Source organism: Numenius arquata, chromosome 4, assembly GCF_964106895.1.
Source record: "Numenius arquata chromosome 4, bNumArq3.hap1.1, whole genome shotgun sequence".
Lineage (NCBI taxonomy): Eukaryota > Metazoa > Chordata > Aves > Charadriiformes > Scolopacidae > Numenius > Numenius arquata.
This window is the reverse complement of record NC_133579.1, coordinates 62,986,981-63,010,347: the sequence shown is the minus strand read 5'-3', so window position 1 is coordinate 63,010,347 and position 23,367 is coordinate 62,986,981. Positions and strand designations below refer to the sequence as shown.

Here is a 23,367-nt window from a genome sequence, read left to right as displayed (position 1 = left end):
ACGTACGATGACAGATATGTTTTTCTCTACTTCTGCCATAAACATTCCTAATGTTTTATTTGCTTTTTGAGAGCTAGCGAGTATACAGTTGACTTCTCCACGCAAATATATGACCCCCAGATCTCATGCCCAAGTGTTAACAAGCAACTCAATTTAAATGAAAAGTTAGAATATTTGTCCTGTGGACATCACTTTCCATTTATCCGCTCTGAATTTCATTTGTCATTTTATAATATGGTTGCACAGCAACCTAATGTCATTTTGCAATCCTTTGCATTTTCATTTGCATCTTCATCTTTACCACCGTGGATGACTCCATCAAATCAGCGGCGCTGCCACTTCGCTATGCATGCTCTTTCCCGGATCACTCAAAAGAATGGGAATTGACAGAGGCACATTTTTATTAACTGTAAAACGGCAGGCAGTGTTTGTCTGCTACGGAACAGGTATCGACTGCAAAAATGTGTAAATATCAGCCTCTCGATAAACTTACACACAAGAGATTTTCCTTCTGGGGTGTGCCAGGGGATTTCACTCGATACTCTGTCATTCTTCTTTAAAAACCCATCCTTATTTCCAGCCTGTCTTTAAAATCCAGTCTCCCCAAACACCCATCATCCCTTCACCATGCAGCTCAAAGAACGTGCCTCTGGGTCATCACCTCCAGCCACTACCTCCAGCCACCCTGCCCATCCTTTCTCACCAGCTCCTGTCACCGCTGGAGCATCTCCGTGTACCCTCCTTACAACACACAGGTCAGGACTTCTTCCAGACCAAAAGCCAGCTGCCATTTTATGCTATCTGGTAAATCCACTTTTTGAACAGGGCTGCAAAAACACACTCTCCTTCAAATTCAAAATCCTTCTTTAGTATCCCTGAACATTAAATGCTAAGTTAAAGCTTTTCATTAATTTAACTAAGGTATCTCATTTTCTGCTTGCTTGTTTTTCCAAGAACTTACTATTACAAGCCAAAGTGTGTGAATACAGTCCAACATATGAACATTCACAAAGGAATCAGAGGGTCTTAGTGCTAAAAACTCAAAATCCACAATTAACTTGTTACGGTAAACCTTGCTTGTGGACTTTGCAAGTTTATCTTTCCGTAGTCATCTTCTATTTTTGCCCTGTTTTTTCAATATGCTGAATGAAATGTTACGAGCTGCAGTTTTAAAGTGAAGAACAGTAACAGAAATTGGACTGATGAAAAGAAAAACTCCTTTGAAAAACTAGTCAACACAAGCTGATGTAGGACTAGGTGTAACCTGAAACACAAAACTTAAGGGAAGGCAAAAAGATCGGATATTTTCTTGTTAATAGCATGCTCCAGCCACGAACTGGGGCTTAGCCACTCTAAGAGGCTTACAAACAAAACAGCCCTAGGCAGTTCATGTTCTCTTCTCAGGGCAAACACAAATTGGGGATGGAAAACATACGTATTCAGCCAATACATTACATCAGTAATTTATTTTACTGTTCTCCTCTACCTGCTCCCATCCTCCTCCAAGACCTGAGAAGAAAACCAGGTATCGAGTACCCCACTGAGCTTGTGGTGTTCTCCAGTCCCTGGGCCGTTCCCATCCAAGGCGGGGGAAGCAAGGAAAAACCACCTCTCCAGAAACTGGGCACACCCTACACAGAGTTAGGCAGGGAAGTGGTGGGTCGATGACCCTAAATCATCTGGATTTGCCAGACACTTCCCGAAGTACTACTTTGGGAAGGAGGGGGCCATTCGGCAGGCACGCAGAGAGGAGATAAGGCACATAAGGGAGATGTTCCGTACCAAAGGGAAATAAAATCGTATAACAATTCACCTATACGCTCCCAGCAAACCAGGATGAGCTGAAATGAGCAAAGCAATGCTGCAGCTTTATTATTTTACCACTTTTAAAGAGCTATTATACAGGAGTTACTAAGTCGCTAACCATTAACTGAGGTAGAAATTGCAAGCTGACCTCGCAGACTGCCCCGCAGCAAACAGCAACAGGTCCTACACCATAACCCTCCGGCGCCGTAAAAACCTAAGTGTCTCATTATTTGGGTTGCTCATTCGGGGGCTGAATGGCAGATAAGCCTTGTAAGGCGAGGCTATGCAAAACAATTGCTTTTTATTTCAGAGAGAGGGGATAGAGTGTAGGAAAACCTTTGAGCAACCTGGGCCAGTGGGAGGTGTCCCTGCCCATGGCAGGGGGGTGTGGAACTAGGTGATCTTTAAGGTCCCTTCCAACCTAAACCACTCTTATGATTCTATGAAAACATCCTGGAGGCCAGATTCAGCCCGTGTCCTTCCATCTGGTAACCTCTCATCTGAACAGGTACGCGCTTCTTCAGGAAAAAGAGAGGACTCAAAGTTTTCTCTTACAGGAAGCCAAGGGACAAACGCCCACGTTATTAGGAGGGGATTATTTTCTGGTCACAGCCACACATCAGCCTGCTAAGGCTGCGCTCAGCTTTAAGCACCTACCTGGGTACCTTGCAAACCACAGGAGCCATTTTCAAGCTCCTCTTCCCCAAGTCCCATAAAATGAAAATTTCCGCTGGGAGCAGGGCTGTGCTGGTCCCAAGGCACTTGTTAAAACCTGTCTCCGGCGCAGCTGACTCCCATCCTGCCTTCTCTCCTCCTCCTCCTCCTCCGTGCCTGCTCCGGCTGGCCCGGGGAGCGGAGGCTGGCCCCAGGGGACACCGATGATGCTGGCACCCTGCTGCCGCTGCCACCCGCAGGCACCTTGCCCACCCCAGCTCACCCGCCAAGGACAGCACTGCCCCATCCCCGACCGCTGCAAAAAGCCTAAATTGCTCAGGTCAATCAAGCCTGGTAAAAGGGCGCAGAGAGGAAGAAACCAGCATGATTTATAAGCAGCGTTGACAAACAAAAATGTGTTGCAACGGAGCACCAGAAGGTCTTTTCTGGGGCTGGATTTACAGAGAAAGGGAATAAACCGGTGAAAATCTTTAATGACTCCTCCAAAGTCGAGTCCTGACCGAAACCGATTTTGTTTCTTTTTCTTTTTGTGGGGGTTGGAGTTGTTGTTGAAATACTTGCTGTGTGCTCTGGATTGTAATCAGCATCAAATATGAAGAAAAAAAAAAATAATGAAATGCTCTCTCTCTCTCCCCAAGACATAAAAGAAAGTAGGCTGAGGTATCCTCCTGGCAAGCCTTTTTTGATTATCTCTGAGACCCTTAGACAACAAATAATCTCTTGAAAAAAAAAATCCTGGAATGTTGACACTGCAAATTTAGTTAATTTTTATACAAAAAACTAGTTATTATAAGAAGCCGAGAAGGTTTCGTTCAGTAAATAAAGAATAGGAAACAAACACGGTAGCATATAGTTAAGTGTATTATTAATATGCTAAACAATGTTTTGAAAAATGAAGCGAAATTATATCGATCCACTCACATTCCCCTCATCCCACAAGAAGTACAGTTCCTATTGCTGTGGAACAGCAAATCATTATGATTTCTTTAAGAACAAAACAAAACGAAAAAAACCAAGCAAAATCTAAAGCAAAAGCAGAACCTAGCCCTCTTCCCTCCTTTTTCTGGGTTCATTGGTGGAATTTTCTTTCTCTACTTGCAAGCTTAGGAAGATAATTAACTAGCTGCTTCTTATACACCTACAATATGATAGCACTCTGCAATCTGAACATCACCCGGGTGTTTTTTCCTTTTTTATTTAGAATTCACGCTCAATTTTGCATCGTCTGATTGAAGACGAGGGGGCGGTGAGGAACGTGGGGGAGAAAGCCACAGCAAGCTGCCACACACACCATCCCACCCTGCATTTGGAAGTGAACAATTAAGCCTGGAGCTCACTCACTTCAATAGTGATGAGCTAAAGTGAGCATCCAGGGACTTCAAGTCCTCAAGCAGATTTTATTTTTTTGGCTTTTAACAAAAAGATTTCACACAAATCAACCCTGTGTCACAACCGAGTAGAAAGACTTGCCCCCAACTTTATTAACTCATTTACAGTAAGATTATTTTTTTGGCTTGTTTTGCAGGAACAATGACTTCTGGAAAATATGGTGAGTGGGAGAAGAAATTATTAGAATGTGCTACTTGACTAAAACAATGAAAATGCAAACCCAGTATAATGTCCTGGAACTGCTTTTCAGTTTTGTTTTTAACATGCCCGTTTGGACATTTTCTTCATAGCACTAAAATTAATGGCTTAAGAATCAGCCCAAAATTTCCCCAAAACTATGAGGATTTTAAATGGTATTCCCCCCATATATACCCTAATCTGTTTATTTCAGCTTTAAATGTATCTTACCTATTTACAGAAGTATTTTTCTCAATTTTTTGTTTTCAACAACTCAGCTAAAATACATTTCTGCTCAAAGTTTCCACATTTCCAGCCAAAGAAAGGGTAACTGAGAGAAAAATTGTGCATGGCTAATAGCAAGAAAAATAACATCGGAAACTTTGCACGCACAAAGAAGGGAAGGAGGCGAGAACGAGGCCAACTGGACAACCTCACTCGCTCTTTAATTTCTCTTCTCCGAGGAGGCTCACAGTGGCTAGCCAACCCCCGAGTCTCCCTGACCTAGGCACCTGGAATTGTGTCGAAGGAAAAGGCTCCACCAACTTCTCGCTGAAGCTTATGAAAGCCCTGCTAAACACCAGGAGCACTTCAACCAAACCTAATACACACTGAAGGGGCATTACCCAAGGAAAGAGAAAAGGTGTTGGGGGAAGAGGAAAGAACAGTCCACAGCTTTCAATCTGGTATTTTCACAAGATGGCCATCCTGTGATGGAAGAGAAGAGATGCACCACTTTTCACTGATGCACACAGCTGAGCCAGGCCTGCAGTCAGGTACCAGGGGGAGCAGGACGGCAGCCGGCGGCAGATCTCAGTGGTGGTGGACACCTTCTGCCTCTGCACTTTGGGAGCTCTTTCCTTGGACTTCCTTGACAAAACATTAGTGAACACTTGCCAAGAAACAAGTACTACCTCCCTAGTATCACTCTTCTCCAAATACTTATTCTTCTCCCTAATGCTTATTATCTTCTCCAAACTCACTTTGTTCGTTGTTATAAACCATCACACAAAACTGCTGGAACAACTAGATTTTCCAGCGCAGAAAAATCAGGAACAAGGCTGGGCTCGATGCTCCTCAGCCTCTCTCAGGTTTCCACCCTTGCTGACCCCTCCTATGCCAAGAATCATGTAAGTAAGACCTTCCCACTCGGCTCAACTGTCGCCAGATTCACCCGCTGCTGATATTTAAGGCTGTGAGTGGTAGGACAAGGTGGGCAACCACCAAATGCACATATCTGGTACTTCCCATGTGATCCACGGTAGGTCAAAAGCTTCTGATGCCTCCAAGCTGAGGAAGACCTCAGGTTGTGCACAGAGCTCAGAGAGCATTTCTCTCTCTTTCTTTGTGGTTCTCAAAAATAAGAGGCAAATAGTTTGCTCCATGTTGAAATGGGTGAGGGAGAAGGAAAGGAGAGAGGAGAACAAAGGCAGGATAAAATAGAGTACAGGGAGAAAAAACCTGAAGAAAATGAAGTACAATACAAAGCCAACAAATAGTGTCTACACTATAGAAATCATGGACTGAAACATCTTCTTCTTTTGCTTTCTCTTTCCTGAGATGATGACAGATCAGTTCATACTTTGAGGAGTCTACTTAGGAGAAATCACAGCAAGTAGGAAAACACTAAACACATGATTTCCCATTTCTTTTCCCTTGTAAATAAACATTGGACAATATTTTATTGTTGACTAAATTTAATAAAAATATCTACTGTTACAGCAGACGACCTGATGCTTTCATATCTTTGGCAGTCTTTCTGTCCAGCTTCTCATTTTCTGTACCTATGATTCATAATTACAAACCAAAATTACCTCAGGTTAATCCTGAGGCAAGATAAACCAATTTCTTACAGGTAGTCAGGTATTTGGCTTTTGGCTGCATGCTTCAAAATAATTTTTAAGCATATAATACTTTAAAAAAATTTAAAAAAACCAAACACCCAAATGCCAACACCAACCCCTGTTCATGTCAAGTTTATGGTTTCGGTGTTTAAATACCTTAGTTCTCACTTGTTTTAACTGATTTAGTAATTACTTCCAACTGTATTAAACTGTGACAATTTTAGTTTTAAGAACTTACAGAAATTAAGCTTTATTTGAATTGAATACTCAACAAGTATTCATTAGCAACTCAGGCCAGAATTTAATAACAGAATCTGACCTTAATTACCAATTATCAACTGGATAAAATTTACTTTCACTCTCCTAGCAGATAATTTTGTAGATTTTGGTGACGACAATTTCATTACCTCACATGCTACAGTAAACAGAAGGTTTGGAAATTGTTATTGCAAATTTAGCACAAAAGCAGGGACAAACCCAATAGCGCTCATTAAAAAACCCTTGTAAAATTGGGATTGAAATATGGAAAAACAGATACCATTTTAAAATTATTACCAGGGTATAGTTCTGAACATGCAAATAGTTTAAGTTCCTGGCTTAATTCACAGTTTAACTGCAGTCTATGATATGACACCTGAGGACTCACCTCCTTGTAGGACAGCTAAAGCAATGCAACCCAACCAGGACATTAGCAGCCCAAATTGCAGACTATGGAAAAGTGTTTGTACCTGGAATGCTGTGTTACAACAAGCCTGCTAAGGCAAAAAGCCACCATCAAAGTGCTGAAATACAGAAAGAAATAAGGAAGTCGAATCCCTGTAGTTGTTTAAACTACTCACACATTCAATTTATAACCTGTTAGTGTGCGGCACTGAGGAACTGACCTGCAGGTCTCGATGATTCTCTGAAAATATCCACACAGTGCATCAGGTTCATTCCTGGGCACTTTGCTGATTTATTTTTTTAGTTCTTTGTGGGAGGGGGCAGTATCTGCAGATAAAAAGTTGGCTTGCTTCAGGAAAAATACAGACAATAATAATGCAACTATTTCAGAAATAGAGTTCAAAGAGCAATACAAATACTTAGGAGCCTGCAGATGATTCCATGTGAGAAGAGTCTAAAAGATTACAGCAGTTTAATTTACAGAGAGGTGGAAAATATTTGACATAATACGGGTATATAAAATAATAAATGTTATAGGGAAGGTCAAAGTGAGCACTACTGGAAAAAAAGACCAAATTGAAACTTCATAACTCTTACTTCTAATATCAAGATGTAGGTCGTAGGACCTGAACTTCTCACTGGTTTTCTCTTAACAATTTATCTCAGCTCTCATTTCCTCCCTGCTTTCAGGCAGATATTTCAAATACATGTGTTTGAGATTTAGCTTTCCCACTGCAAATGAATTTATTGATCAATTCTGTTTGAAAACACTACAGAGAAACCCTCCTAAACACAACGAGATATTAGCTCCTGGGCTTTTGTCATGAAATACTGAAGCTGTGTACTGGGGAATCTCAACACTCACTTTATTATGAAGAACACACCCTGGTAAGGGCAAACAGATAACATTCTCGATGGAGATCAAATGTGATTTTCAGAACACCACCCAGCTACTAATTGCACTGCAAGAAAGGTTAAAAAAACCCACAACACAAAACACCACGGTCCCCAGCCAGTTCTTGCAAAATTGCCCACTGAACCACTTGTTATTCTCCCTCTGAAACATTTTGCAAGGGCCACTTTGAGACAGGATACTGATGAATCACTCTGGGCTTGTTTTAAAGAAATGAGGAAAGAGTTAAAAATAATTCTGGTTGCTTTAGAAACTGACATCCTTTGTTTTGGTTGAGATGAAATACCATTACAGGCATGCAATACCCTTTAAACTTGCCACTCTTCCAACAATAACTAAAGCTATTCTAAGAAACTACCACCCAAAAAGAGATCACCACAGATTTACAGTAAGTTTGCTGTTGTAAAGTGGAGTATATTTGCAATATTACCAAAAATGCTCAGCCAAGCCTACTTCGGAGTGACCTGACGGTAACCACCAAAATAGGCCAGTAACTCGCTGCCCACCGACTCCAGCAAAAACACAGCAATCAAAATAGCATTACCGGCTTTTCTATTTTCAACAGGAATTTGAAGCCAACTGTATTTTCAGCAACTGTAATGCTCAAATCATTGATATGACATTTTTAATAGAAGAACGTAAATACTACCGAAATGTAATGATTAAGCTAAAACCTTACATGGTTTTATTATGCATTTTAGCTTCACGGTTGCACTTCACTCAAATTGCAACCTTTTAAACCGCTGAACTCGGACTCACTTTGTCTGCTGAGACAGACGCTTCAGTCCTAGTCACCAGCGTACCTGACCGCAGACCCTTCAGTACTTCCATTTAAACAACACAGACTTTGAAACCTGTAAAAGCTGCTTGCTTTGAAGTTGGCACCCCCTCCACCTAAAACCATCTTAATTATTAGAAGTCAAGCACAGAAAGGGGGTGTTTTTTTAGTCATATTTTAGCTTCCACAAACCAGTTCCCAAGCCCAATCCACATCTCCCGCAGTTGTTCTTCTCCCCGTTATCGTCCCCAAGTCCCAACAGCTCACAAGAACACAAACCTCCTACTTGACATCTGTCCCTGCCCAAGTGAGCAACACTCAAAGGAGCGTTTTGAACCAACCCAGCAGTAACTCTTAAAGCAACATATTGGAATATACTGTTGTTCTGGTAATAGCCACCTATAGACAGTAGGTGTATGATGCTACATGGGACAATATCTGTGACCTGACTTGTAACTCTCTTGATCTGAGTCTGTCTTAACATTTTGGAGATAGTTCTGACTCAAACTAAAATTAAAAACACTGATAGGCAAAGCGAAGCTCAATAGTTTGCAAACTAGACTGCCATCTCTCCCTCCACATATGCGTATGAATGTACACATTTTTAAGGATGCATAATTAACTGCAAGAAAATAGTTCTCAGAAACCAGAAAGCTAAAGTATTTATATCAAAAGCTGAATCTTTCTCACTCTATCTGCGCAAATAAACCCACTGAAGTTGCCAGCTTTGTCAAAGCGAGCAAGATTAGCTTCTAAACACAAATCAATTTAAGCAGCCAGAAACCTACAAAAAGTACTGAAGTTGCTTTCAAATTCCTTGCAGATTTTTACAAATTGAAAGGCATTGACTTAGTCTGTGGAAACAAAGTCTTTTCTAATGCAGGACAACATTGCTGTCACATGCAACGTAGTTTCTATCAGGGCCATTTAAAATCAGAATGAGAGCACACTATTTCCAGATATTGCAAGGTGCAAGGGTGTTTCAAGGATGGTTTGGGGGAGGGTTGGAGTGGGGAGAGGGGGGGCAAAAGAGGGTACTGATCTTACAACTGCAATATTGTTTAAAATTCCAGGTATCCACACTGGTCAGACAGCTTTGGGTTGTTTTGGTTTGGTTTTTTCCTTGTTTTCTGTTGTTTGGTTTGTTTTTTTTCATTTGCAAATTTTTCTATGTATTTATAACCATAAAGCCAGTAAAGTCACTTGATTTGCGAGAAGCACTACAATCAGACAGATCTAAGATAAAAATAAAACTCATTATCTATAAGGTTGCTCTCAAAAGTCAACTAATACGTTGGCATCATAAGAAATTAATTCATCAGTGTATTTTTGACAAGCAGTGTTTTTCTCTGAAAGGTCATTTTTCTAAATTAAGCAAAGTATTAAATATCTTTGTCGTTCTGCTGCACATCCCAAACTTAACTCGTGAAACGTTTGCACAGTAAAATCAAATTACATTTGAAACAAATACAGAAAATAAAAAGTTTCACATGCATTTAATTTTGACATGTGTACCCCAAGCAACGTGAGCCAACAGTAGGGCCTCCTCATACATTGCATAAACTATATTAACTGAAAGTGTACCTACTTAGTAAATGCAGTATAGCCCAGTTTTGCCCAGAAAGCTTCCTTCTTTTAAAACTCCCCTAAACAGACACCCGGTAAGCATGAAAAGCAGATGCCCGCTATTTAGGATTAGTGTGAGTCTTTCTTACTGAAGTGGGGAACCCAGACTGGCGTCCTACACGCTGTGGTTCTGCGACATGTCACCTCTACTTCCCTCCAGTTCCTTCCTCTCTCTCTCCAGACAGCACTGGGATGGGAGCCACCAGAGCTGCTGGCCCAGGATTTGGCTTCCGACTCCCACCCTGTCTCCAGAAGGCGCTTACCTGGACTCTTTCAACCACCGGTGGCGAAGCCTCGTGATGAACCATGGAAAATACCCAGACCTCACCCCTTCCACGGTGGAAGAGGAAACTTCCATCCACAACACTGAGAAGAAAAAGCAGCTCCACAGGATGAAAACCGGGACTCCTCTGGTGCCAAACAGACGTGCCAAAGACAACTTCTCTTTGTGAATAAATACAGCACAAAGAAGAAAGCTTCTCCCCTTTTGCACCCACCGGGGCTGTTCTGCGACGAGCGCTTTTCTGCAGCACCCGTCTCCCCAGCAGGCTGGGGTTACAGGAGTGTCTTCACTTATGTAACTTCATTTCTTGAGTACACAATTACTCAACACACCCAAGGCACTCCAAGGCTTTTTTTTTTTTTTTTTTTTAATTAAAGAAAAATTACTTTCTTTCCAGCTGGAACAATTTTTTTTTTTCCTCAAACTTAGGTCTGTAAGCAAAGCCACAGAAGGGCTCTGAACATGGTGCACCAAGACCCTCAGTATCCCCGTAAAGCTGACATTAATTTCTTGGCAGCGCATCTCTCTCTCTCTATGTACGGGAACGTAGGCTGAGCTCCAGACTTGCAAGAGACCTCGGCGTTCACAAGAACCTCCTCCATTTTCACTCGTGCACCTTTCTCCTCCTACATCAGGTCGTCAAGTTTCCCCTGAGCATTCCTCCCAAAGCCAGGCAAGACAGCTACCTACGCCCGCAAGCCCCACCACCAGAAACAAATGCCCTTTCTGCTTTTTCACAGTACTCAATATTTGACTGTATTCTTCCTAAATGCAACACTTTAACTCATTTTACAAGAGAAAGACAGTGGCAAAGAGCAGGATACAAACAATTAAGGGAGTATTTGCGCATGAAAAGGCAATGGGACATTGTGCAGGGAGACACCTGCAATCAAGGCGCACTCAACTGCAGCCAGATCTAGAAAGTTGAACTCTGCATTTGAATAGCCATCAGTGAAGTCCAATACAGACCTGTCAGGCAGCACATACACAGGCCACAAGAGCCTTATTACAAGGATTTGTACTCGCCAGTTTCCTTAAAATGCCTTCTCCCTCCTGAACAGGTCTTAGGCTAAAGGTCATTCGAAAACCGTGGAAACCTTCCCTTTGGGCACACGCTCAGGAAAAGACACAGCACGAACATGCTGTGAAGGTACCAGTCACATCATCAGTAGGTCTGTGCCAGGCAGAGTGCGACAGAGATCTTTGATCACTTCTAAGTAGAAATGGGCCTTTTTAACCGGCAACTTCAGTAGCTGAAAACATGAAGGGATGCCAGTCACCCCCATGGTGACAATGTAGGATTATAACCACACAAGTCTGAAGGTGACACTGGGAAATCACTGGTGTTCGTATCACAGTCTGCTAGTGACGGATCAGGACCCTATTTACTGAGCAGTGCGCTAGACATATATAAAAGGTAGGGGGAAAAGTTAGTCCCTTTCTCCCAAGAAGTTTAACTTAAATATATTGCTAAAAAATACTACTTCTCTTTCACAAGCATTACAGATTCCCAAAATCCATACCTCTGTTAAGGTCCTAAACACCCTGACAAAGCCATTGCAGCTGTTCAGGTACCATTCACTCAAAACACTAATTTTCATCATTCATGATCATCATTCATCATTCAGAGGAACTTCACAACCATACTGTAATTTGGAAGTACTGTAAAAGTTCCTCGCTTCATCACTATGTTACACGCCGTCACAGCTGATGGGTCTGGGACAACACAGTGTCATGTCAGGAAAAAGGCAGACGCAATACGTAACTGACCCGAAGCCTGCTCTTGGCCACAGTCCCCCACCCAGGGCTTTCAAGGGTGGGTAAGGCAAGCTCTCCTAGCTCTCTGACCTGATGGGAGACCTTATAGCCCCTTCCACTATTTAAATGAGGCCTCCAGGAGAGATGGGGAGGCACTCTTTATCAGGGAGCGTAGTGATAGGATGAGAGGTAATGGTTTTAAACTGAAAGAGGGTAGATTTAGATTCAATATTAGGAAGAAATTCTTTACTGTGAGGGTGGTGAGACACTGGAACAGGTTGCCCAGAGAAGTTGTGGATGCCCTATCCACAGGCAGGGATGTTCAAGGTCAGGTTGTATGGGGCTTTGAGCAACCTGGTCTAGTGGAAGGTGTTCCTGCCCATGGCAGGGGGGTTGGAACTCAATGATCTTTAAGGTCCTTTCCAACCAAAACCATTCTACGATTCTATGATACCCAGGCAGTTGCTTATCACCACCAGGGCTGCAGCAGAGATGAAGGCAGAGAGAGGCATTCCCACCTCTGGCCATCCCCTCCACTGCGGGAAGGGGCAGAAACGCTTTTCCATACCTCCAAGATACTGAAGGAGCAGAGAAACCATAAGGTTGAAGGGATGTTGACAAATATTATTTGTCTTTCTCATTATTTCAAGTGGAAGAAAAAGCTTAAGTTGTCTGAAGGGAAATTAAACGTTTTAATAGGAACAACAATAAATATGAAGTTGCCAGGATGCAAAAACGCAACCTCCATAAAACCACTTATGTTTTGATCTATGCAACCAAGAAAGATACATTAAAAATAACCATGCTACACTCCTCTTGAATGCTGTTGACATAAGATGTATAGGGGAGAAAATAAAAAGTAAGTAACTGATCAGACTGTTGATACACTGTTGATTGCTGAAGATATGCAATGGGCAATGATACATCCCTTCTCATACAATTCCACAAGACTTAGGCAAAACAAACCAGAATTTTAATTGTAGTATTTCATTTCTAGTTCAGATTTGAGATGGCTGGCCATATTAATTTTACAAATGTTTGCTTTATAAATATATCATGTCTAATTTACATTTAATAAGTAAAACTTGAAACCAAACAGTGCAACAGTAAAGCTTCCTTAAGGCATAATGCCAAGGAAAACCAGAAGGCTGCAGTAAACCGCACCAGTAAACAAATTTTGGAAATACCTTGCACAGGCCAATAAGAATCTCTGTGCTGTTATTATCAAAAGGGCTGTAAGCATTATACTGCAAATCCTGTGTAACGAACTGGATGAAGCATATCAAACCATACACTGTCCTTTAAAATTCCCTATATAAAAAACAGGTTTTAAGAAATCAAGTTGACATTACGTGTTAGTACTGGAGAGTAAATTGCATTATATGGCACGTTATCTTCACAATTATCTCCAAAGCAAGTAACACATATCTATAAAATCAGAGCAAAATAAATTGAAACACATTATGGTTGGGAAATGCACTGTGAAGGTACACAGAGCCTGATTAACAATGGAGTCAATGCTGGGACTCTCATTAAAATATTCTGGTATTTTGAAACCCTAAATTAATTTTTATTTAATGATCTACTAGCCATTTCTCCCATTCTAATATTACCAAAGGGCATAGCTAGCATTGTTTGGCTGCAATAGTTGATTCATTTTCTACAGCTTAAAATGGCCTGAGTTAGGCTGACGCTTAGCTTCCCCGGGAAAATTGTAAGCTCCTGTGCCCACAGGAGGATGCTGCTAGGGGGAATCTGCCAAAAAACTTTTGCAGTCAGAAAATTCATTACCAAAATCTAAGATGTTTGAGGAAAGGATGAGTTTCAGCAAGTTTTGCATTATGATATATTTTCTAGAATGGTCAGTTTCATCTTTCTGAAAAAAAAAAACCACCAAAACCCCAAAACAAAAACTATTCTATCCAAAGCTTTGTTTCAAATTTTTGATTAATTTGCACTGAAGTAAAAGCCAAACAGACTTTGAAAAGTCAAATTCAAATGTATTTAAAATTTGTAACAGTGAAATTGATTCAATACACATTTTCATTAAAAAAGTATACAGAAATGTGACAAGTTTTGAGTTTTCTGACAGTTTTTATGCTTTTTCACATTAAATACAAGTTACAAAGGAAAACAAAGGCAAACTTCTAAAAATAATGTCAACAATGACCTATGAATCTAATTTCAATGAGCTTTAATTATGGATGTTCGAGCAGAGTACAAATCTACTCTGAAGATCATCTGACATACCCACAAGGAATGGCTTGGCATGTGCTTGTTAAATGTGGATTTAACATCTATTGTTCACTCAAATCAATGAATGAATTTACTAATGTTCAGAGGATTCATTCTGAAAGTATTTTACTTTAAGTAATTTCAATAGCGACACATTTTGCTTTTTCCACACACAACTCTACATCCATTGTGAAGCTACAAACTTGACCAAGGATCACGAAGTGCTGGTCTTTTTCTTCGTTATATCTACACCTGTCTTACAATGGTACGCAGACACACACAGATTAATGTGTCTCTGTTGCACGGGATAAATTAAAGGAAGCTGAAATCCCTTCCGCAACCCCATGCTCCAAACTCAGGAGAGCATCCCACTCCCCCACCGATACACTACCAACAGAGGACATCAGATAAAGAGGCCAACCTCTGAATTTAAACATCTCCAGAGCAGTGGAAAGCCAAAATATATATATATCTATAAAAGATTAACCCAGAAAACCCCATACTTCACTGAAATTCAGACCATGCTCAGGCTGACTATAAAGCTCCCAAGGATTTTAAAAGAACCAGAATTTCATCTTACAGTTTTATTAGGAAACCAAAACTTCCTGGCACAGCCCCACGACATCCACCTATCTGTGGGAACTCCCTTGTTATGACTTCCATTCCCCTGTGGCAAGCGACTCCACAAACCAGCCAAATCTCACACAAAGGTTTGCTTCTTCGTCGCTCCTCTGGAATCCCAGGGCGTAGATGAAAGCGAGGACTGGCTGCCTTGGACAGCATCCAGGCACACAGCAACATTAAAAAAAAAAAAAAAAAAAAAAAAAAAAAAGCAGGTAGCAAGATGCCTACCAGCAGTACAAAATTCCCTCGTCTGTGGTGAGCGAGAGTGCTGGTGAGGCCCCATCTGGAGTACCGTGTCCCGTTCTGGGCCCCCCAGTTCAAGAAGGACAGGGAACTACCAGAGAAAGTCCAGCGGAGGGCTACGAAGATCATCAGGGGACTGGCGCACCTCTCTGATGAGGAAAGGCTGAGAGACCTGGGTCTCTTTAGCCTGGAGAAGACTGAGAGGGGATCTCATCAGCACTTAGAAATATCTAAAGGGCAGGTATCAAGAGGATGGGTCCAGACTCTTTTCAGTGGTGCCCAGCAACAGGACAAGGGGCAACGGGCACAAACTGGAACACAGGAAGTTCTATCTCAACATGAAGAAAAACTTCTTTACTTTGAGGTTGACAGAGCACTGGAACGGGCTGCCCAGAGAGGCTGTGGAATCTCCTTCTCTGGAGAGATTCCAAACCTGCCTGGGTGCGTTCCTATCCAGCCTGCTCTAGGTGACCCTGCTTTGGCAGGGCGGTTGGACTAGATGATCTCCAAAGGTCCCTTCCAACCCCATACACTCTGTGATGCTTGTTAATGGGAGGGCAGAAGAGAAAATGTGGGACGATGCTGGAGAGGTGAGGGTGAAACACCACAAGGAATTACTTAGTGGGGGGGGGAAGTCAGGTCTTGGGGTTAAGAAACTTACTGTGGAATATGCGAGTTTGGTACCGGCACCCACCACAACCTTCCTGCGTGCCTTAGCTCCAGTCCACAAAACAGTGTTTCCACGCACCAAGGATTTATTGGAAAGATAATTTATGTTCCTAAGGAACACAGTTGCTGCACACATGAATTCCTACAGAGATATTCAGATAGTTTATTGCCAACTTACATAGAACATACTCTTGAATTAACCCCTTAGATGCCCTCCGGAGCGTATCCTCTAATTTACTGGTGCCTTTTCCAATGGCGCACAAAAATGTAAAGGCAGCTTGATTTGTTGCTATTTCATCGCATTGTTACTACTGCATCCAAGGTGGGGGCACGAACTCCTCCTGCCCTTACACATTCTGACAGGTGATACTAAATAGTTACACCAGTGACTTCAAAAGCAGTTAATAAGTCAAAGCGCCCAACCCTAGTTCTCTTTAACCAGCCTGGTTTTCAGCAAGGGACTTTCTAAAAATCAGACCCTCCTATTAAATTGTCTCAGACCAGGCCCACACAAAGATAGTTGCCTAAACCCTTCTGTAAAAACATATCCAACTCCTGTATGCGTCTCCTAAATACAGTGTGAACTAATTATTGTATGGACAATGCAAAATTAGGGTAGTTATAAAGTAGCCGCCTCTTCCAACTTGTAGCAATTGATTCCAAAGTCAAAAATCTTCGTAATATACTTGAGAATTTTCAAAGGCACTATGATGTTGGTGAAAAGTTTTAACTAATTTTCCCACAGAAGTTGATGATAAAATTCCTGCCAATGAAAACAGCTTTCATCTAATTCATCTTCCAAATGCTCCTGACTATCACACTCATAACTCCCAGGTGAGGTAACAACCCATTTTAATCTTTTGGAAAATGATCCTTAAAAGATAAAAATTATTATTAAGTCATAAAAGCCTGATATTTATCTTGCAATGACAATAAAGACCTATAATAAAGCACAGATATTCAACCAGAATAAAATCTTACTGTGCTCAGCACCAACTGGTTTGTGACCATACACTTTATAACATACAAAACCCAAACAGTAAAGACCAAAACAGTACAGTACACCCATACAGTGTCTCACGTGGACACTTAAGACCACACCAAAAGAAACCCATGGGTTAATTTAAAACCAGCTCAGCCTCCTACCTGATACTTCCCTGCTGGCTGGGCTAGCAGAATGATCTTCCTGAAGATCCAAAAGCCTTATCCCTGCCTCTCAATCTCCCTGTACTACCCACTTTCTGAATGAAAGACAACTTCCAAAGCAACTTCTGGCAAAATACGCTACATGAACTTATACCATCAGATTTAGTATCATAAAAAGATTTCCAAATATATTAAAAGGAACACTTGGGTTTTCTTCTGGAGTCTCCTTCTAAATAAATTCTACAGTTGAGATATAGGCACTTTCTCAATGTCTTTTCACAATACAAGCCAGGATTGGATGAACCAATATTAAGAGCTGATCCTCCTGTACGTACTGTGTCCTGTCATCTATCATCTCCAGGGCCATCGACACTGCTGGGATTTATAATCAAATCATGGTACATAACAGACAAATGAGCAAAAATTCTTCTTAATTTAAAATGTCATTAATTCCATTGTAATCATATTGACTGTAGTAAAGGTCTACCATTTTTAAACGGTGCACGAACACTTAATTCCCTGTGACAAGCATACACATACCAAAATAAAGATACAGAGACAAGCTGACACTAGTTTCATGTCAGGAAAGTGAAACTATCCAAAAGGCGTATCTACACAACATCGATTAAGACTACTCATAAATCCAGCGAGCTTCAGAAAGGCTCCAGAAGTGAAGCAGATGATAGGGTATGTCTCGCTTCATGGAGGAAGCTTTTACTGAAACCCTACGCCGTCAAAGGTAGCTGCCAAACCAGCAGCAATTAATGCTTTCAGCTGCATATGCCCGGCCTATCCAAAATAATTTTAAGGTCGAGCTTCATCCATCTTCATTTGTTTTTAATTTTGCCAAGGTAACTGCGATTAACTTATCAAGTTTCAGGCTGAACTATTTCGGGGTCAGGGGAGACGGGAGGGAAAGAAAGGTTAATAATTTGAAGTCCTGTGCTTGCCTTGCAAGTGTCAATAAGTAACTGCTGGTGACGCAGAACAATACTGCATTTTAAAATAAACAAGAGTCAAATCCCTATAGTTGAAACAACCGAAACAAAAGCTACTTTATCTCTTGGAAAGTAAATGTCAATATTAATGAACATTAGACATATGCAAAAACCAGCTGAACTATACACCAAAAAAAACCCTTCACTGTACTCTTTACTTATAGAAATGCAGCAGAAGCAGTATTTCCAGTTCCCGACAAGAAGAGCTGTAAGCTAGTCTGGGGGCATGCCTCGCGATGAAGGATGAACACGAGCGAAGTTCTCATATCCAAACACTTCCAAGTCCTCTGAGCAAACCCCAGTTGCTCACACCCGAAGACGACAGCGCCAGTTTTGCAGGATCTTTCAACAGGTACTAGGCCTGCTTTGCTAAATAAAGACTCCAACAACAAAAGTATCACACAAATTCCTGAACCAGAAGGCATCAGAAATGGCTGCAGGTGTCTCTGCCACCCTGCCGTGACAGGCAGGCACCCCTGCTTCCCGGCCAGGGTGCTCAGTCACTCAGAAAGTGGTTCTCGGGTATTTCCTTGCTGAACTATTGCATAACCCTACTGCAATAAATCCCCTCTCCTGGCTCCCCGTGCTCCCACGCTTTGGGATGGCCATACTATTCAGCTTTACGTGTTGCCAGCTCCGACTTCTGCATTTTTAGAGTATCTGTGCGCACACACGGCCAGGGAGCAGGTATGCATTCCTAATTAAAGCAACGATGCTCTTAAATGTCTTCATACAATAAATAATCAGCTTCTGGAAAACTGGTTTGGTTGTGATTTTGTTGGGTTCTCCCCAACCCCTCCAGTACAACTTGGAGATAAAGATCTTGTCACAGCTTAAAATCCAACGCTAAGGCTACGCTACAGCCCAAGGTTAGGCTTTGCCTATTTATACAAGAGCGTCCTTACTTGAATGCTTTTGAGTTCTTCTAGTCCGTTTCTGTCTTTTTCATACAAATATTTGCAAAAGCAAAGTGTCTTTGTTCACCTAGACCAAACTGAGCCTTTTTCCAGGTAAGAGCCTAGAAGCTAATAACTATTTTAGAGCAATTCCAGTACAATAAAATGCTGTTATTGGCTGTTTATGTAACAGTGAATTAACCCCCACCGATACCTTTCAGGAATTCATAACCATAGTGCACAGAATGTGCTTTGCGAGAGCTTGTTAATATGGTAAGTGCAAAAGCCGTCTGGATTCAGAAGACTGTCTTTCAAAGCAAACATGCTTAACCTGCAGTTTCAGGCATGGAAGAAATTACTCAATTAATTGCAGACAACAAAAACAACAGGGTTATAACTAATGTACAGTAAATGCTCTGTGGGTGTAATGCAAGCTCATTTCCTAGTAGTGTACTCTCTTATATCCTGACACATTTCTTACCCCACTGCTGTAGAACAGTTTAAGAATGTTAAATTTACTTGGATTTTTTTTTCACCCTTACACACATTTGTTTTCTGGCAATGAATATTATTATTAACCCAGACAGGGTTTGTTCTCTTAAGAAACGTGTTTACAATATTGTATTTTGCAGCACAGCAATTTTCGTACTTTCTTCTAGACTATAAATCATCTTTTCCAAACTTAAAACCAAACATCAGAATTTATAAAGTTTTTGCCTGCAACAAAAGAAACAGTGACAGGACTCAATAAATTCTCACCTGCTTCTAGGAACTCAAGCGGGCAAAGAGTAGGAAAAAGCTCAAAGCCACAAAAAGACCCCATCAGTGGCAACTGACACTAAGCAAGAGGGGGAGTAAAACACTAAGAATTAAAAATAACGGAGAGAAAACTTACCAAAGCAGACACTGATGTCTTCTTCCGTCATTCCTTCCATTCATGTTAAAGACATCTGTCAGTGACTTGATCTAGGCTAGATACCAGCATAGGGCTAATATTTAGACTTGCTGCTTGCTTACTGCTTAGAGATTTTCAGGTTGTGTCTATATCCAGAGCTTACCATTAAAATGAGAACAACTAACTGCGATGATAAAAGATGCAGATAAAAACTAGAAGAACCCCCTCTCCTAGCACATGACAGCCACTTCTCAGCAGATGCAAGAAATACTCATAAACACCTCTGCCTCCCTCTTTAAGGTCCCTTCCAACCTAAACTGTGATTCTATGACACCCCAAACCAACCTCCCCTCAAACTCCTGCGATATTGTCAACTCCTGCGATATTTTTCTCAGCCTAGCCCGCATGCAGACGCACCTAATCCTCTTTACCCCGAGAGCTCCCCCCTCCTTCCCACACCCCCACTGCTCCCGCCCCTGCCCCGCAGAGCTTTATTTTATTTAAACCAATGCCTGCACCAGTCGGGGGCTGTTGGCCACCTCACAGTTACTGGCCACCGGCGGGTCACCCCCCCCTCCCCCGGGGACCCCGCTGCCGCCGCATCACGTTGGGCGCAGCGGAGTGCCGGGTTAAGACGTAATATCTCTTTTTTCTCTCTCTCTTTCCCTCCCCACCCTTCCCTCCCCGCCCCGCAACGGCTTACGGATGGATCCCAAGCATCCTCCCTCCCTCCCTCCCTCCCCCGCCACCTCGCCATGGCAACGGCAGCCACCGGGATGACGGGGCCGCCTCTTACGCAACGAGGCAGGCGCGCGCCCGGCCGACGTCCCGCGCCACGCAATATTCCCACCGGGATTTTGTCGCGCCTTGTCACTTCTTCCAATGAATAACCCCGGGAAGGCCGGGAATTGCTGTTGGGAGGGAAAAGGACCGGTGTGTGTGTGTGTGGTGTGTGCGGAGATGGACCACCACCCCCCCCCACCACCACCCGTGTGGAGCTCGGCTGAAGGTCACAGCCCAGGGTGGAAAAATCCACGCACCCAGGTGCGTCCGCCGAGAGATGAAAGAAAAGTGTGCCCCTGGGGCCGGGATGTACCATAAAGCGAAATGGAAGCCGTCAATATAACGCTGGCCAAGGCACTGAGGGCTTCCTTCAGGAGAACACTTAAGCATGTGCTTAAACCCATTACTATTCAGGGCAGCCCATAAGCGTTTGCTGAAGGTTAAGCATAAAGTTCTTACACGGGAGCCCTTAAGTACTGTGCTGATTAAGGGTTGAGTTGGTTTTTTTTTCCCTTCTAAATCTGAGCCACTGTGAACCAACGAAATGAATTGCCCTCATTATATTTTAATATCGCCTCTGTCAAATTAAACCAGAGAACGCAAACAGAAAGTGAGCCTTGTTTTACATTAAGAGGATAAAACTCAACTTTACAGTCTGTCGTGTTTTGTTTTTTTTTTTTTTTTTTTCTTTAAGATCAACAGGCTGCACACCACCATGCATCCCTACCAATGAGCACCTTTCATGAAGAAGAAAGTGAGCACATGGAAAAGTGATTGCACTGCTACTCCTGAACTCTGGAATTCCCTTGATGTGCTGTTACCAGCCAGAAAGGATCACAGGGAGCAATGCATACATACATATGCTTCATCCACTGACCTCTTTTGAAGAAAACCTTAAAACCCTGTAGATGCTGAACATATTTTCAGCTATTAAAGGTCATGGATAAGACAGCTATTCATCAGTTCAAGTAAGGTCACTGTTCCATCCACGGGCAGGGGGCTTTGCCTTATTGCACAAATGACACTGCCTGCCCTTAATGCCCCGAGAAACTTTTGACAAACTAAGTATGCATAACAAGCCACAAACCTTACATATAAATGCTACAGTTTGTTAATGTTCAATGGGGAGGTATCACATCTGCAACTGCTTCAGCTTCTGTTTCACAGCCTACTGCCTCTCCTCAGAGCTCTCTGCTGATGATTTCTTACTAAGAACTTGTATCCCCTGTTGGTGGAAGAAACCTTGTGAAGAAACTAGTGGCTCTTTCCAAAAACCTTTCTCCTTGCTGTCAATTAGGAATATTCTGCCCCACATACTAAACTATCAGTTCATTCACTTTCTTTATACACACAGAAAAATGGACCTTGGAAAATGGTCTGTGACAGTTTTAGACTTCTACTGGAGCTAAAATCAGGATCTTGGTTGAATTCTAGAACATAAAGTTTTGAAGGAAAACATTTTTACTTGACTTTTCTGTTCCCCTGCTTGGGAGACAGCCTTAGTAGGAGAGCTTGTGGGAGGCAGTCAAATCTCCTATTGCTGGTCTTGAGACAGATGGCAAAGTACCAGGGCAGAAGGTTACAGTAAGGTCAAGATGTTTCCCATTCTCATTAGCCATATCCAAATGCTATGGGCAGGCAGGAATATCTTGACTATATTCACCTCCAAGAAACTTTACCTCTTCTCACTTGTGGTAATTTGCCCTGCTAAATCCTGAGCTAAAGGCATCATCATCATCATCGGAAACCTTGTTGCTATGCATGGGTAAGGGTAAAGAAACCAAGAAGAATCTAAGCTGTCTGTCCCCAAAAGATCAATTTACTTTCAGGAAATAAAGGTGTCACCTATAACTTGGCATAGGAGCTGGACAAAAGACATGAACTTCAAAACTCCAATGCCACAACTGTCCTGATGTGCTCCACTCAGCTCTTCAGACAGGAAAGCAAACCCAGGAGTACGTTAATGATCTTCCTTCATTAAAAAAACCCCAACACAATAACCAAAATAAACAAAAAAACCCAATCATTCATAAAAACAATTAAGAGAAGGCCACAATCATGCTGCAAAAAAATGAGAGTACATTCAGCTGTCCGTGGAAAGTAAAATTACCTGTGAACTGTATAAAGTGCCTCCTGGGGTGAATGCTATAGGACTTATGTTCAATAAGAAGAACAATGCTGCAAAAAGGGGGAAAAATTATATGTTCAAAGTCTTTCCCACTGTTCCCACAGCTTAACGACCTATGGGCACTAAAGCAACACAAGCAACATGAAGAAATGAGTAAGTAAATAACTGCAATCATCACCGCTGTGCAGAGAAGCTTGAAACCAAAGAAAAAGAAAGATCAGTACTAACAATCCTAACTCTAAACTTATAAAACAAACCTAGAAGAAATTCTCTCCTTACGTGAGATCATAGCAGGGCCCAAACGACTTCAAGACAAAGCATATGTGAACTGCTCTCTCCTGTGAAGGCTCACAGTTGGATGCTCAAGTCAACTACCACTGAGTTTTCCGCAGAAGTGGGACCTTCAAGAGACTGTTTTCTACTGCCTCCTGATTCACAGCAAGGACCTGGCAGCATGCCATTACCACTCCAGCTTCTCTCTCCTCCCCCAAAAAGGGGCACAAAATGAAGGACGCTAACTGTTTTCAGTTGTTAGTGACTAGAAATCACAGCACCTGTACTTCCCTACACCTCCTTGTTGGAGGAGTACTTTAACAGTCTATTAAAAAAATTAACTAGTAACGAAACAAAAATAGATTACAAACTGATGATCTCCATTTTCTAAAGTTGAAATCCCAATCTCATCCCCTGGAGTGAAAGTCCAAGTGACGAAATAAACCTTGAACTGTGTCCTAGCATTGCTCTACTCATCGTTTTTGGAAAGAGCACGTCGTCCCAAGCACCGCAATTTAGCAACTTCATCTGTTTATGTGTCCTGATGCCAGATGTCAAAGAGAGG

The 23,367-nt window shown here is 42.1% G+C and overlaps 1 protein-coding gene across 1 annotated transcript in view; it reads right to left on the bottom strand.

The window, feature by feature from the left end:
• The window catches only part of HIVEP1 (HIVEP zinc finger 1), a 68,393-nt gene extending 57,935 nt beyond the window's left edge, over positions 1 to 10,458 (bottom strand). The window contains 2 exon segments of the mRNA XM_074146297.1: positions 10,195 to 10,389; positions 10,392 to 10,458. Of these exon segments, the coding sequence (XP_074002398.1) occupies positions 10,195 to 10,389; positions 10,392 to 10,458 (262 nt within the window).
• Between the last annotated feature and the right edge of the window lie 12,909 nt (positions 10,459 to 23,367).